General features: G+C 36.2%; 2 protein-coding genes across 7 annotated transcripts in view; both read right to left on the bottom strand.

Moving 5' to 3' along the window:
• The window catches only part of Gfrl (Glial cell line-derived neurotrophic family receptor-like), a 173,886-nt gene that overhangs the window by 42,953 nt on the left and 115,602 nt on the right, over window positions 1-15,331 (bottom strand). For all 6 annotated transcript variants that reach the window (XM_064436738.1, XM_064436736.1, XM_064436737.1 and 3 more), the window contains one exon: window positions 3,914-4,030. In XM_064436738.1, coding sequence (XP_064292808.1) covers window positions 3,914-4,030 — 117 coding nt within the window. The remainder of the gene's footprint in view (window positions 1-3,913; window positions 4,031-15,331) is intronic.
• LOC128680246 (tubulin beta chain) lies at window positions 7,583-9,410 on the bottom strand. Its single transcript, XM_053763278.1, has 2 exons — window positions 9,254-9,410; window positions 7,583-8,940 (listed from the first exon to the last, which is right to left on the bottom strand). Exons 1-2 carry the CDS (start codon window positions 9,308-9,310, stop codon window positions 7,654-7,656), a joined length of 1,344 nt encoding a protein of 447 aa, XP_053619253.1. The 5' UTR covers window positions 9,311-9,410; the 3' UTR covers window positions 7,583-7,653.

Genomic DNA, 15,331 nt, shown 5'->3' on the forward strand with positions numbered 1-15,331 from the left:
ATTCAGGAAAAAAAAATCTTATGGAGAGAAATCGCTTTAAGAATTTTCATTTGCTCATTTCTATAATAATAGATGGGCATAATATGTCGTAAGCGAAGCCCTAACATTAGGTACCTTTTCTCGTGCAACGACAGATATATGTACCTATACAACATGTATCTGCGTAAAAATCTTTGGCAAAGTCACAGGATATTTTGGGAAAATGTATGAAAAATCATTTTATCTCACTCATGCAAGCATGATACGCATATAACATACCACTATTATGAGTACAAGGGTGACTATGACTTTGTATTATTCTGTGGAATGTGCATAATAATGCGTCTATTTCAAACATCTTATTAGTGTGTCCGAGCTGTAACTCACTGTTCCTGAAACTTGGTAAAATATCTAGGTTATCCTGTGAATTCGTAATGTTAAAATAAACACAGTGCCCCAAGATGCACTAAAGCTATAAACAGCATTTATCGAGCTGTTAACTCTCAAAGCTAATCTCAGGGTTAATTAATTAGTCGTTAAATAGCTTTTGGCTCAAAGCATTTAGGTATATTTATTCGTAAATAAAATCACTAGCTGTGGTATAACTACTTTATGTTATTGCAGGTTTCAGTTTACCTTGATTTTTTTCATCAAATTTATTTAAAATCCTTATTACTCATTGAAAATATAGTGAAAAAACAACAAAGTGACAAAACAACAAAGTGACAAAACAACAAAGTGACAAAACAACAAAGTGACAAAACAACAAAGTGACAAACATTATTTTAGACTTTGTCAACCTGCACACTAGCGCCACCATCACATTTTCATTCTTTTACTAGCAGCGCCCCGGGGCTTCGCTCTCGTAGGAATTTCGTGATCGAAAGTAAGTTATGTGTTATTCCATCAAGTGTATCAAATTTTATAACAATCGGTCCAGTAGATTTTGCGTGAAAGAGTAACAAACATACATTATGTATGTATGTTTGTTACTCGCAAACTTTCGCATTTATAATATTAGTAGGATTTATAAGCAAAAACTAAGAAATGTGTAACACATTTGTTATTATACTTACAAATTACCTAGTTTTTAATAAAATCAATTACCTGGTACACTTACCAGGTAATTGATTTTATTAAAAACTATTGTAGACTTCTATTGGACACAGTTGTCAAAATTCCTTGTCATAAAATGTGATATAATTTTGTTTAATGAAAAACTAAGATACCTACCTACTATCTAATAAAATCATTTATCTAGTGTAGCATAATCTCCTGGTATTTTTTAGTTTCCTCTATAAATTAAAAGAAATCGACAGAAACTTATTGGTGGGGATAGTGAGCCAGGAGCGCCCTTAAATAAAAATTGTTACAATACGTTTAAAAATGTCTCAAAAACTCAATTTGCTGTTTATTTTATTTGTAGCCTCTTCCGTTTCTGGATACATACAAAAGGAGACAACGAAATGATTCACTTAGAATCATAGTACAAATAAATCCTACACCTATAAGAGAATCCTCATGGGCGTTTTCCTTTTGAGATACGGGACCCTAACAAGAACTGAAGCAAACTTACACAAGTTAACGACACAAGATGTAGGCTCCATTCCTACGGAACCAATCACCACAGATTGGTTTTCATAATTACCGAAAGAACCCCGTTATCGATCTCGTTGACCTCCTTCGCCATTGTTAGGGCTGCCACACATCCAGGGCTGGCACACATTGTTAGGCCCGCCACACACGTACCGCGGCCCACATTAGTCTATTGTTAGAACCGCTTTGTGAGATACTGTGCCTTAATGAAATATTGTTGTTAAAAAAAATCAGGTGTTTAGCTGTGTTTGTATTGTGTCAATTTGTTTGTCATAATCAAAATATCCGGTATTCGCTGCATTAGAAAAACCCGAGTTTCGAAACGAACGTATAAAAATACATGTGAAGTGATATATGTAAATTAAGTCACTCTTCAACTATTAACGAAAATCACCTCAACCCAATGCTTCAGTTTGATGTCGAAGAAGGACTGTGTCAGTACTGTGAACCGTTCATAAATGGCAGAGACACATTTTTTTCACGACAGCTTGTTAATCTCAGCCTGAGAGCTTAAACAGATTTTTAATTTACAAATTAAACCTAGGGCTGTCTCTTCACAATTTGTCGTTCGAACTCGAAACAAGCGTCTCAAACCCTGTCGTACAATATTAATCCGTGTGTCAATTGAGTAAGATTATAATTAGCGAGAACCATATTAAAGGTTGCTTCCCTGATTATTTGATGACTCTCAGCCTGTGATGTTTTATTCGCTTCTCCCCCGAGCCACTTGGAAGGTCAAAATATGTACTCGATAGCTGCCTATGACACCGTAGTGAATTTTCTTTTTCACATAGGTATTATTTTGTTACACTCGACAGATTTGGCGTAAAAAATAAACCTAACATTTCAGCTATGATTTTACGACCAACCGTCTACTTGACGTCTTTAGAAATGCTGTTGTTGCATTCGCAGGAGGGCCATTAGAAGCCTCTGTAGAGAACCACACGTCACGTTTTCTTTCTCTAGTCAATAACTTGTTCCTAAACGAACAATTTAATTCCCTTCTTTCCACAACTTAAAAGATCGAAAATGGAGTGAAAAGGTTTAGCAACACTACTCTAGTAATGTTCAATTGATCGGACCCGGTTTCTAATCTACTTGCAAAGGAAGTAACTTAAACTCGTCTAAACCTTAGTTTACTAAAGTAGTGTTTTATTTTTATTTACCTAGCTCGGATTAAATACGCTAACTATGCTATTTAGTAAAGCGATTCGAGCTGCTTCATCGAATTACCAATATTGCATCTCTTTTATACATTTACTGCTTTAAATTTACCATAAAAAGAAATATTAAATAATTGTATTTTATTCAGTGATCGATCGGGTTTTTCCGTTTAGCGTCTCTGTTCTTGACGAATATAGAAACGCCAAAGTCAAGAGATCTTGTGGTAGTTAGAATGGTCCCACATATGTTTCGTCATGTGATTTGTGAATCCAAGATGAAAAGTAAGAGGCTAGTGGTTCGCGGATTCATATTGTATTACTTAGATTCGTAGTAACTAAATTGATGAACATATTCTCCTACTGTGCAACGTAAAAAGCAATAAATTAATTGAATAGAGGATTTGACTTTCAATTTTTACGCGATGATGACAAGACGCGACGGTGTAATAGGCGGCCGTAGTCAGAGGATGTCGCGGTTAGCTTTCCGTATGTGTACACTCATGCATAATGGCTTGATCTTAACAAAAGAAACACCATTTTCCTTTATGAACGATTTGTTTAGAATGCAGAGCAAACTCAGCAGAAACCTGTATGAAATCTTCAGTTAAATGTCATATCATGACGTACACGAAGGTTTGTACATATTTGTTTTAGACATGTTCAAGATTTGGAATGAGTGAAGACTTGGGATACAAAAAACTTTGAGGCTGTAAATATTGAGTTCTCGTATTGAATATCGAATTGGTATTTTAGTACGTTTTACGAAAATAATTTAATAAGTTGAACACAGCGTAACGAACGACCGACCGAATACTCATTTTACCCCCACTCAGGCTGTTCAACCAATAGCTGGCATTATCCCATGCAGGCACTGGTAACCGCCAGAGTGGGGATGAAATGAGCACTCGGGTTGGTGCAAATCGGCCTAAACAGACAGATACAGATCGATTCACGAAAGATGGCCACATAATAATATGGCGGGTCGTCTGCGCTTGTACTTGAAAAAAATAATATTTCATAATATTTTGCACCAATTACGTCGCTCCCAGATTGACATATTCCGTCCGCACCTCACCTCACACCCCTAAAAATGCCTTTAGTGGTCATCTCTCGTGAATCTCATTGTACAGTAACAAAAAACCATGGATTTAGATAATTCCATGCAAAAAACTCACCGAGTTCGGAGCCACAGACACGCGGGATGATTTCCAAGATGGCGGAGCAGGAGGCGTCCTCGAAGCAGAGTTGACGGGCCAACAGGCAGTTCAATATCGCCAGCGTTTTGAACGACCCTGGAAAGAGAATACCATTTAAATTCATAATACACAAAAAATATACTTTAGTCCCCTTTTTTTTTAATGTTTACGGTTAAATTAGTCGTTTTAGGGCCTGTTTTATCGCTTTCTGATAAATTACCTAATAGCCAAGTTTTGTGACCATGCGTTGGATCGTCCAACTATGTTGATCCCCTCGAACTATGTTGGGAACAAATGTCTGGCCATGCCGTTTTCTCCTGGCCTTGGCAGAGGCGAGCAAAGTGGAGGAGAAAATTTAGGAAAGCGAACCTTGAGTTTCGATGCTCTATGGCTGAGGAAGAATCCCGGAAAATGCTCACAAGAGAGAGATACACTCAAAAAGAAAATTCTCCACCGACAAGAACCCAGAGTTTGTAAAAATATTTCGTTTCGTAAGGATTTTAAAAATATGCCCTTTTGGGGGGTACATGGCCGTGATGTCTCTCTTTCTCTCATTCTCGCATATTCTCTATTCCATTCGTGGCTGTGATACTCGAAACCGGAGATTTCGTGATTTTAAGACCTAACCCTATCTCGGAATGCTATTGTTGCCTATAAGTAAAGGATTTTTATCCATTTATCCTCAATGCCGGCCATTTCTGTCTACTGGTAACTAACCGCATCCGAGAAGCTATATCGATCTGCAGACTGAGATGAAAGTAATTTTAGCATTCATGTTGCTGCAATGCTATTACGGTGCTCTTCATAAGTATACGTGTGTTGGATGCAAATGTGTTATTTTATTAATTAAATTAAAAAGTGAGGAAAGCGAGTTATTTGCTTGAAAACATGAGATTATACTGGCTGAAATTTCTATTTAATACTAGCTTTTGCCTTGGCTTCGCCCGCGTGAATTTCATAGTAAAATCTCAGTATTTTTTTTATTGCGTACTTTGTAAGACTGGTAAACATACATGATTCAAATTCGCATTTTTTCTCATCTTTAGTTCAAATTCCTGTTCCCCGCTGCGTGTCTCATCCCGCAAACTTGTCCAATCCCGCTTCCTGGTATGTAACGTAAAGTTTCCTACATATTGTGCCATCATATTTTTTGCAATATGTCCCGTCCCGTTTCACACTACGTGTTTCCTTCCCATTTCCCGCTTTCTGCAACGCGTGCCGTCCCATTTTCCATGACGTTTTACGTATTACTATTACTGTTATTTACTACAAAAAGTAAGTGTGCCAATTTTCAGCTTTTTATCTTGAAAATTGTGTTAAGTCCCATTCAATTCACCCCCCTTTCACCCCCTTATGAAGAGGTTGAGGGTTAATTTTCAGAAAAATCTGAAAGACTTATGTATTTATTATATTATTATTTTGTTGTAAACAACCAAAATCCAAACTTTTAAGTCACTAACTTCAACGGTGTAGAACTTTCATATTTACAGTTTTTCACCCCTTTCACCCCCTTCGGAGTAGAATTTCTAAAAATCCTCTCTTAGTGCTCACCTACATGCCAAAAATCAGCTTCCCATCCAGCAGTTTCGGGTATACGTTGTCTGTCAGTCAGTCAGTCAGTACTGATAAAAAATTATACAAAAAAATGGTAAGCCCTTCTGGCATAATAGGGACCAACACTGTTTGAATGAGTTTCTTTCGGCATTTCTTCCCAGCAGTGGTCGTTCCGAAATGCTAGTAGTAAACATCATTTAATTTAGAATATGACGTGAAAAAGTGCCTGTGAAGGCCTAATTTCTGAATAAATGATTTGATTTGATCAGTTAGTCACTCAGTAACGGAAGAGTTTTAAACTGATATATTAATACATACGGCGCCCAAAATTCACCCACCCTCTTCTGTTATCCTCTCTCACTACCCAAAGGCTGACTGGAAGAGATTGCTTAGCAATAGACCCACCATTGGTCCATATGTATGCACAATTTGTATTATTTTACTAATATAGCTATAGTACTAATAATGTTTTTATGGGTAATAAATATATTTGGTATTGTATTGTAAATTTAGTTTTAATAAAGAAAGGACATAGAAAGTCGTTCTGACAACTGATAACAATTTTTGTATGAATACAACGAAAATAAATAAAATTACCTTGTGCACGTAAGTAAGTATCAAGTAAAACTCTTACGATTTCGTTGGGGGCTATGGATAGAGATTTAAAAGTTTTAGTGGCGCCATCTAGTGTTTTATTTTGAAAGTACAATATTTATATAATTTTGTCTGAGCGAAACCACAGCACGTTTTAAATGTCTTGGTGGCGCCATCTATTATGTTCAAAACTAAAATATAACAAAATTAAGTTGAAAAAAAGATAAGAAACCTTCTAATTATATCTACGAGTATATCAGACTTTCATCGATAAAAAAAAAATGTTTATATTCTGTTTACACCTTTCTACAAAATTTTAAAGTAAATCGGCTCCGTGGATTGTTATTTTAATTCAACAGGACCATTCTCATTTTCCGGGATAATTGTCTATAAGATCTTAACCCGGAATTCCGAGGAATTTTTGATTCATAATTAGTTTTCAAATATCGTACGGGAACCTGACCATTTACCGGTATGAAATGTATCTAATTTTCCTACAGGACCTTCCTCATTTTCCGGGATGAAATGTCTATAAGACGTTAACCCGGGATTCTGAGGCATTTTTTATTCATAGTTTTTCAATTATTCTACGGGAACCTGACCATTTATCGGGATGAAACGTATCTAAGATGTTAACCCGGTATATAAGGTCTCATTTTCCGGGATGAAATGTCTATAAGATGTTAACCCTGGATTCTGAGGCATTTTTTATTCATAGTTTTTCAATTATCCTACGGGAACCTGACCATTTATCGGGATGAAACGATCTAAGATGTTAACCCGGTATATAAGGTACCTACCTACATACCAAATTTCAAGCAAATCGGTCCAGTAGATTTCGAGTGATGCGTGTTCAAACAAAAATTTCCAAAATTATATTCTCGTATCTATATCAGTAACTATCAGTTCTATATCAGTATCCCATGAAGAATTAAAAAAAAAATATCCAATGTACAAATTTGGCCTTTCTTAAATTTTATTATATGTATTGAGTATTGATTGATTATATAATGCAAAAGTTGTGTGGATGTATGTATGTTCTCTTTCATCAAAGTCTACTGGTCGGGTTGTTGCGAAGTACACAGTACGAATGGAAGCTAGGTACTAGTTAAGTGCATGAAGGGCCTACTGCAGCGGCCAATTTTAAATTACTGGCCATTTGTAGGCTGCGAGCCATTTTACTTCCTATGATTATCGTGAAACAAAACGTGCCGCTTGGCTCTTATCTGGATCAGAGCCAAGCGGCACATTTGGTAGAGAACTTTTCCTCGTGCGTCTGATGGTCTAGACAGATTCCACATAGGCTAGGTAGGCAGGTACCAGAGGTGCTAAATAGGCGTGGCATTTAGAATTTGGTTAAGACTCAGCACTCGTCAACATTGATGTTGTCTTTAACCTTCGCAGAAAAACAGTAATGTTATCTAGTCAGTCTAGTCAAGTAGACTGGTGCAACTCACCCTTATTGATTCATAATAAAAACCCAAAAATAAAATCCCTACATTTTACCACATCATAAAATGTAATAAAATAAATATATAAAAACATACAATATAATCTTAACAAAAAGTAATCTAGTCTCCCTCGTCGCCACCCTCTTCTTCCTCATCAAACTCTCCTTCTTCCTCGGCGGTAGCATCCTGGTACTGCTGGTACTCAGACACCAGGTCATTCATGTTGCTTTCCGCTTCAGTAAACTCCATCTCGTCCATCCCCTCTCCAGTGTACCAGTGCAAGAACGCCTTGCGTCTGAACATAGCAGTAAACTGCTCCGAAATACGCTTGAACAACTCCTGTATGGCCGTAGAGTTTCCAATGAAAGTGGCAGACATCTTCAAACCTCGAGGCGGAATATCGCACACTGCGGTCTTCACATTATTCGGAATCCACTCAACGAAGTATGAAGAGTTCTTATTCTGGATATTCATCATCTGTTCATCTACTTCTTTCATTGACATTCTGCCTCTAAATACAGCAGCCACGGTCAAGTATCTTCCGTGACGCGGATCGCAGGCAGCCATCATGTTCTTGGCGTCGAACATCTGTTGTGTCAGCTCTGGGACAGTCAGGGCGCGGTACTGCTGACTGCCGCGAGATGTTAGCGGGGCAAACCCTGGAATGAAGAAATGCAGACGAGGGAAAGGCACCATGTTCACTGCGAGCTTCCTCAAATCTGCATTCAGTTGGCCGGGGAACCTGAGACAAGTGGTGACGCCAGACATCGTTGCGGAGACCAAATGGTTTAGATCGCCATATGTGGGTGTAGTCAACTTCAGAGTTCTGAAGCAGATGTCATACAGCGCCTCATTGTCGATACAGTAGGATTCATCAGTGTTTTCCACCAGCTGATGCACGGACAAGGTGGCATTGTAGGGTTCTACGACTGTGTCGGATACTTTGGGCGATGGCACGACGCTGAATGTGTTCATGATCCGGTCAGGATACTCCTCTCGAATCTTTGAGATCAACAGCGTTCCTAGTCCCGCTCCAGTGCCGCCTCCAAGCGAATGGGTAAGCTGGAAACCTTGTAGGCAATCACATCCTTCAGCCTCTTTCCTGACGACATCTAGGACGGAATCGACGAGTTCAGCGCCTTCCGTGTAATGTCCCTTAGCCCAGTTATTTCCTGCGCCCGACTGGCCGAAGACGAAGTTGTCTGGTCGGAAGATCTGCCCGAAGGGTCCCGAGCGCACGGAGTCCATGGTGCCAGGCTCGAGGTCCACGAGGATGGCTCTGGGCACGTATTTGCCGCCAGTGGCCTCATTGTAGTAGACGTTGATTCTCTCCAGCTGAAGATCTGAGTCTCCGTGGTATGTCCCCGTGGGGTCGATTCCGTGCTCGTCGGAGATCACCTCCCAAAACTGGAATAGATGAGCGGAATAAGGTTTGATTCGTCATTAAGATAGACTGTTTTCTGGGTGTTTGAAGAAAAATGTAAACTTTACTATGAATTTTTAATTTCAACTCATTGCACAAAATTATTTAGGTGCTGGAAGAATCTGATTACGATTATCTACCAGACTACCTAATAAAACAATTTTGGTGTATCTTTTGTGCTGGCATAAAACATTCTGCAAAAATCATATCAATCAGACGTTTCGGTCCAACGGTCGCCAAACAAAGGTCGCCAAACAAAACAAGCTAAAATCTAAGATAGTTATTTTTCTAGCTTACCTTAGCGCCAATTTGATTTCCACACTGTCCGGCTTGTATATGAACTATTTCCCTCATTTTTACTTTCCTAAATTATTTTAATATTACTTCGTTATCACCAACTAGATTTATACTAAGTCACGTTCGACTAGATCAATGATACTAAAACAAATGAGACCAATGTCAGATTTGCGAATTGTTTGTTCTTTTGGTGAAAATTTGAAAATTAAAAAGAATACTGGTGTATTAGTGCCAGTTATTTTGTTCGTACCATAGAGGCTACGAAGTGGCTATGAAGAAGGCTATGAAGTTGTAAATAGCTCACGATACATTGTGCTGTAATATGTGGATTGTAAAGCTTAATTTGGCTTGCATGACTTGGTTAGGAACATTTTTTTAAAACGGGTCCTATTGTAGGATGGACCACACGCCATTGAATCATACAGATCAACAAAAGATACAAAAAAGTACTAGTTTTGTATTTTACTAGGCATACAAACCATAAAAATAATAAAACGGAAATATCATATAAAATATCAACACACCAAAAAATAATAAAAATAACAAATTAAAAAAAAAAAACAAAGGTAAATAAGTACAATCGCCGAAAGCAATTTTTTTCAGTTGTCTGCCTTACAAAAAGATAAAAAAATCTATTCGTATCGTAGACATTTCTATGAAAGAACACAGATGCATAATGGACAGCTCTCGTCGCGGAGCGGGTTAACCTTGATGGATGATCTCTATGAAGTCCCAGTTTCAAAGCGCTTGGCTGTCGTCGACATAATAGCGCCACATGTAAATACAGTCGGACACCGAATTATTCCATATCCCTATTATAAAAACAATAATACATACCAGTTTTTACCGGTAGCTTCACTCGCGTGAATTTCTCTGCGAAAGCTTACCAGACATGATTTTCATACAAACTTTCACCCCCGATTATAGACATTTGGGCTTCAATGTAATGTTTTTATAACTGTGCATTTGGGGGTGTATTTTTGTTAAAATTGAGCCTATTTTTGAATGAACCTGATGGCAGCAATATCAAAATTCTTTAAAATAATACCGAAAGGTAAGCGTCCTCACGCTTGCCGGTTTTAGTAATAGGGTATCAATTTGCAACAATTATTTAACACAATTTATTCCATGCATATTCGTGTGGTTTTATTTTCTATTAAATTACTTTATTAAAGTTTTTTTCAGTTATAAATAAATAATAAATAAATATAAATATATTAGGACAAATCACACAGATTGAGCTAGCCCCAAAGTAAGTTCGAGACTTGTGTTATGGGATACTAACTCAACGATACTATATTTTATAACATATACATATATAGATAAACATCCAAGACCCGGATCAATCAGAAAAAGATCATTTTCCATCATGACCCGACCGGGGATCGAACCCGGGACCTCTCGTTTCAGTGGCAAGAACCTTACCACTGCGCCACCGAGGTCGTCAATTATTGAATAATAGTTTCTTTTTAAACATATCCTTACCCACCACGTAATAGATCCCTTTATCTGGCAGAATTTCAATGCACCAAAATTCATTTAGCATAGCACATTTGGAATATTCATGAATTAAATAATATTATTGAAGCATTACATTTATTTACCCTATTTACCGTACTTTACTCATTAATCAACAACTTTAAACTGATGTACGTTTTGTCACTATCGTACTTTACAAAATTTAGTATTCACTGAAAGAGACACAACGTATTTTAGTCTAAAGTATGCTTTATCTTTTTTATTAACTAATTTTTGCCCGTGGTTTCGCCCGCGTACATTTTCCATAATGTTATTTTTCCAAGATGAAAGGTACTATGTCCTTCTCCATACTTCAAACTACATGTATACAAAATTTCACATGACGCTTGAAATATTATTATTAATATTATAAGACCATTATATAACGTATGTGCCACAATAAAGATTTGATTTGATTTCAAGAAGATTGGTTGAGTGGATAGAGCGTGAAGAGGTAACAAACGAACAAAGATACTTTCGCATTTATAAGTTAGGATAACTGGGTATGTCATATTATCACAAGGTCATTGATTTAAGTACCTCCAATTACAAGAAAAACAAAATTTAAGTAAGTTAAATCCCGAATACAAGATGTATATAACTAGGTTATTACGGACTTTAACTTTAAAGGCCACATAAATAAATTAATATTCAGTTTTAATATTGATACGGAGGGGTTACTTCGCCCGTTTCGAATATTAACCCTTTAAATTTTTAGTAGGTTGTAAAACTGTAACTCTCAAATTACAGACTGAAAAACTCGCTTAGGAGTTTGTTACGATGAATTGAATACAATTATCGGAAAAAATATGTAATATTCTTCGTTTTTATAACATTATTTTATTATAAACTGTTCTAAAAAATCGATATAAAAAAATGAGAAAGTTTATCTATATATTACATACATTTTTTCTCTCATACTAATATTTAACGCAGTATACTGTAGGGCACACCTCAATAACATTGCATACATTATCGTAAACGTCGTAAGAGACAACTAAGGGATAAAAAGGGTTTACAACTGGATGGCCGGTCGTATCGTATATCATCAAAAAAGACAAAAAAATGGTCTTACAGACGAAAATTTTTACGCGGATCAAGGGCTTCGTGACTTTATTATGAAGCCGGAAAAATACGACAGAGAAAGAGAAAGAGAGAGATAGAGACAAAATAAAAAAAAAAGGAAAAAACATTAAAGCATCACAGAGAGCATTTTAAAAATCTTTTCATCTGAATGTTGAGACGGTTTCAACATTTAAACATATTTAAGGGTCTGAGTGTACTCGGCTTGGCGGTGAATAGTGTATGATTGTCCGTAGGCCGGGATCTTTTGACTCGCCAACCTTTCGCGGGAACTCTTGCGAGTTGTAATACCACTTTCAAATATTTGACTTTATATTAGAGATATGGGTTTATCCCTGGATGTAAACATTTAAACATACCTAAAAACAACTTTGGTTAAAATACATATTTTTTTGGGAAATGTAATACTTTGATTTACATCATGGTGGAAAATACTCAGGTCATTTATTCTGAGGTATGATTAGGTACAGTTTGATAACTATTCCTGATGGAATAGTATGCATCTTCTTCTTGTCGAGTCGTTATGTCTATTTATGTCACATGGGATCAAGTATTTGGACACTATTATCACTTTGTCGTTAGCTTCGTTAAGGTCCTCTTTGTATTTGTGTATATGCAATTAAATATCAATACATCTTTAAAAATACCTTCGTTGCACTTTAGCTTAAAGACATGCAAAATAAATGGCCAATAAGTGACAAAAGAACAGTCATATTTGAACTGGTTCTCATTTATAAGTGGTATAATAAATTGAAGCGTGAAAACTATAAAAAAAATACTATAATAATAATAATAAATACTCGTAACTCAATCATTGGATATCGCAGTAGATATCGCCCATAACTAAGACTGAACAAACATAGGTATGTGACTAAAAATCTTTGATTTCAACATTGTAACATTTTTTTTGGTTCAGTAAAAAAAAACAAAGGTAATATCAGAACTCGAGAATTCTCAACTCTATATAAATCTCCAATTACTGAAGGCAATTTCAGAGAAAGTCAGGGTTGGCGCTAAAGCTTTCTGATGTGTAAATGATGTGCGGAATAACTCTTAGTTTAATACGTGTCACCTTGCAAAACTATTTATTTTTGCCAGCCCATTGACCTTTACGAGGTCGTGGTTTATATTAAGTAGGTCCACATAACGTTTTAAAGTTTAAACAGCACATTGACCAACCCATAATTGCTGCAATTGCCTAGAGTTCTAAGACTTAAGTATTAATAAATAAATTGTTATGCCATTTGACGTAAATACCTAAGAAAAATCATATATAAAGGTTAGAAAATTGAAAAAATAAATAATGATCTACTAACAGGCGAGTTATTTCATTTTATAACAACCACTCTCTTCGCGCACAACACTTGAATGGCACGTTTAGCTCTTTGACTAAACATTGTAATTTGTCTAATAGTAGAAGAGCTAAGAAAGTAACTTTTAATAAGTTAAGAAGGTGGGCCAACTCAGTTAAGACGCAAATTCCATCAGACTAAAACGAAATTGGTCGAATTGAAGCAATTAATTCTTTGATCCCGATTCTGAGAGGGATCTCAGAATCAGATAACTTTGTGAGCTAATCATTGACTTTGTTTAATTGCTTATTATTTTAATTGTTCCTGTTCAGGTGTCTCATTATGAGAATGTTATCTCTCTCATCATGTTTATTTACACGTGTATGTTATGAAATACGGTATTGCTGAGTTAGTATTCCATAACACAAGTCTTAAACTCACTTTGGAGCTAACTTAATCAGAACTAAACATATAAATGTATTTATTTTCACGAGATCCAAGTGGCATTTGAGGCTGTGGCTGTGGTCGATCCGAAATGCCAATAGTTTGTAGCTTGTGAGAAATTACTATTTCATATAAAAATTGACATGAAAAGTGCCTGTGAAGGTCTAATTTCTGAATAAATTTTGAATTGGTGACAAGGGATGATCTGCGTAAAAAAACTTTTAAAATTTAAAAACTCACTTTATATTGTCTTAATCCAAATAAATTGAAATTTTCATTGGAATTCAGCGTGGAAATGCTGCCTGTGTGACGGGCATCTTGCCTTCCTAGGCAATTAAAAATAATAAAAAAATTTAATAAATATATTTTTAATTTATAAGTATTTATAAGTTATTTTTAAGGTAGATAGTTTTTAGTTTAAATCAATATAATTGTGTGTTTTTATTGTTAATACTATGTAATGTAATGTGTTTAAATAAATGATATAACATCGTTATTATCATCTATAGCCCTGCGTGACCCACTGCTGGGTGTAGGCCTTCTTTTGTCTATGACAATCTACTCTATCCTGGGTTATATGTATATATCCTGTTATACAAGATATATAAGTTGAAATATTTACGCTTTGAATATTATTTTGGTGCCTATTACCATCTATAGATATGGGAAGTTGATTTTGTATCCATCGCCTCTTAACCACTAACATACCTATCAGAAAAATGTTCCTTTAATTATATTTTCCCTGTCTAGCTTACTCACATTACTCTTTTTAGCTTGGGGGTTAAACCAGCTGCAGTGAGCTAATGGGATCCTGAAAATTACGCGCTTTGTATCTTCATAGAGATATGATATCGGATACATCGTGTGTCTGTGACACTGTTTTCAAAGGCGAATGGATGTGGGAATAAATGGTTTTAAACCTATGTACGGATTTTAATAGTACAGAATATTTGATTTTGAGTTTTATTTAGTTATATGGCGCAAATGTAACGAATATTGTGGGATTAACACTAGTTTTTGCGAAAAATTTATCTTATCACCATCGAAATTTATATGGAAAAGAGAAAACCTGCAAATTCTTCTCCCCAAATCATGGCTCATTTATGCTCTGCGTGCACGTCACGTCACACTAAAATACTTGTATGACGATCTCGGTGGCGCAGTGGTAAAGTGCTTTCCCCTGAACCGAGAGGTCCCGGGTTCGATCCCCGGTCGGGTCATGATGGAAAATGATCCTTTTCTGATTGGCCCGGGTCCTGGATGTTTATCAATATTATGTATTTGTTATATAATATGGTATCGTTGAATTAGTATCCCAACACAAGTCTCGAACTTACTTTGGGGCTGGCACAATCTGTGTGATTTGTCCTAATATTTATTTAGTTATTTATGATGGTACAAATAATGCTGTATCAGTGGCGTCGTATTGGTCCTTACAAATAGAGCCGAGTCGAGTTTTGCAGTTCGATTATGTCCACGTAAATATTCGTGATAGCCACACAGTTTCGTTTTTCAGTTCACAAATATATTTACTTTATTTTTTTACTGTAACTGGTTACCCTATTTTGTATCGGTAAGTTAACCTAAATAATGGGTAATTCTAAAATATGATTGATAATCATAATTATTGTTTATAGGGTTAAATTCGATCAAAGTAACACGATAAACTATAATGTGACCATGGCGTGTTGACCCAACGCCTACTCAACTTTAATTTTTCCGACATAAAATGTCACAAAGA

Source organism: Plodia interpunctella, chromosome 23 (assembly GCF_027563975.2).
Source record: "Plodia interpunctella isolate USDA-ARS_2022_Savannah chromosome 23, ilPloInte3.2, whole genome shotgun sequence".
In the NCBI taxonomy this organism is placed as follows: Eukaryota; Metazoa; Arthropoda; class Insecta; order Lepidoptera; family Pyralidae; genus Plodia; species Plodia interpunctella.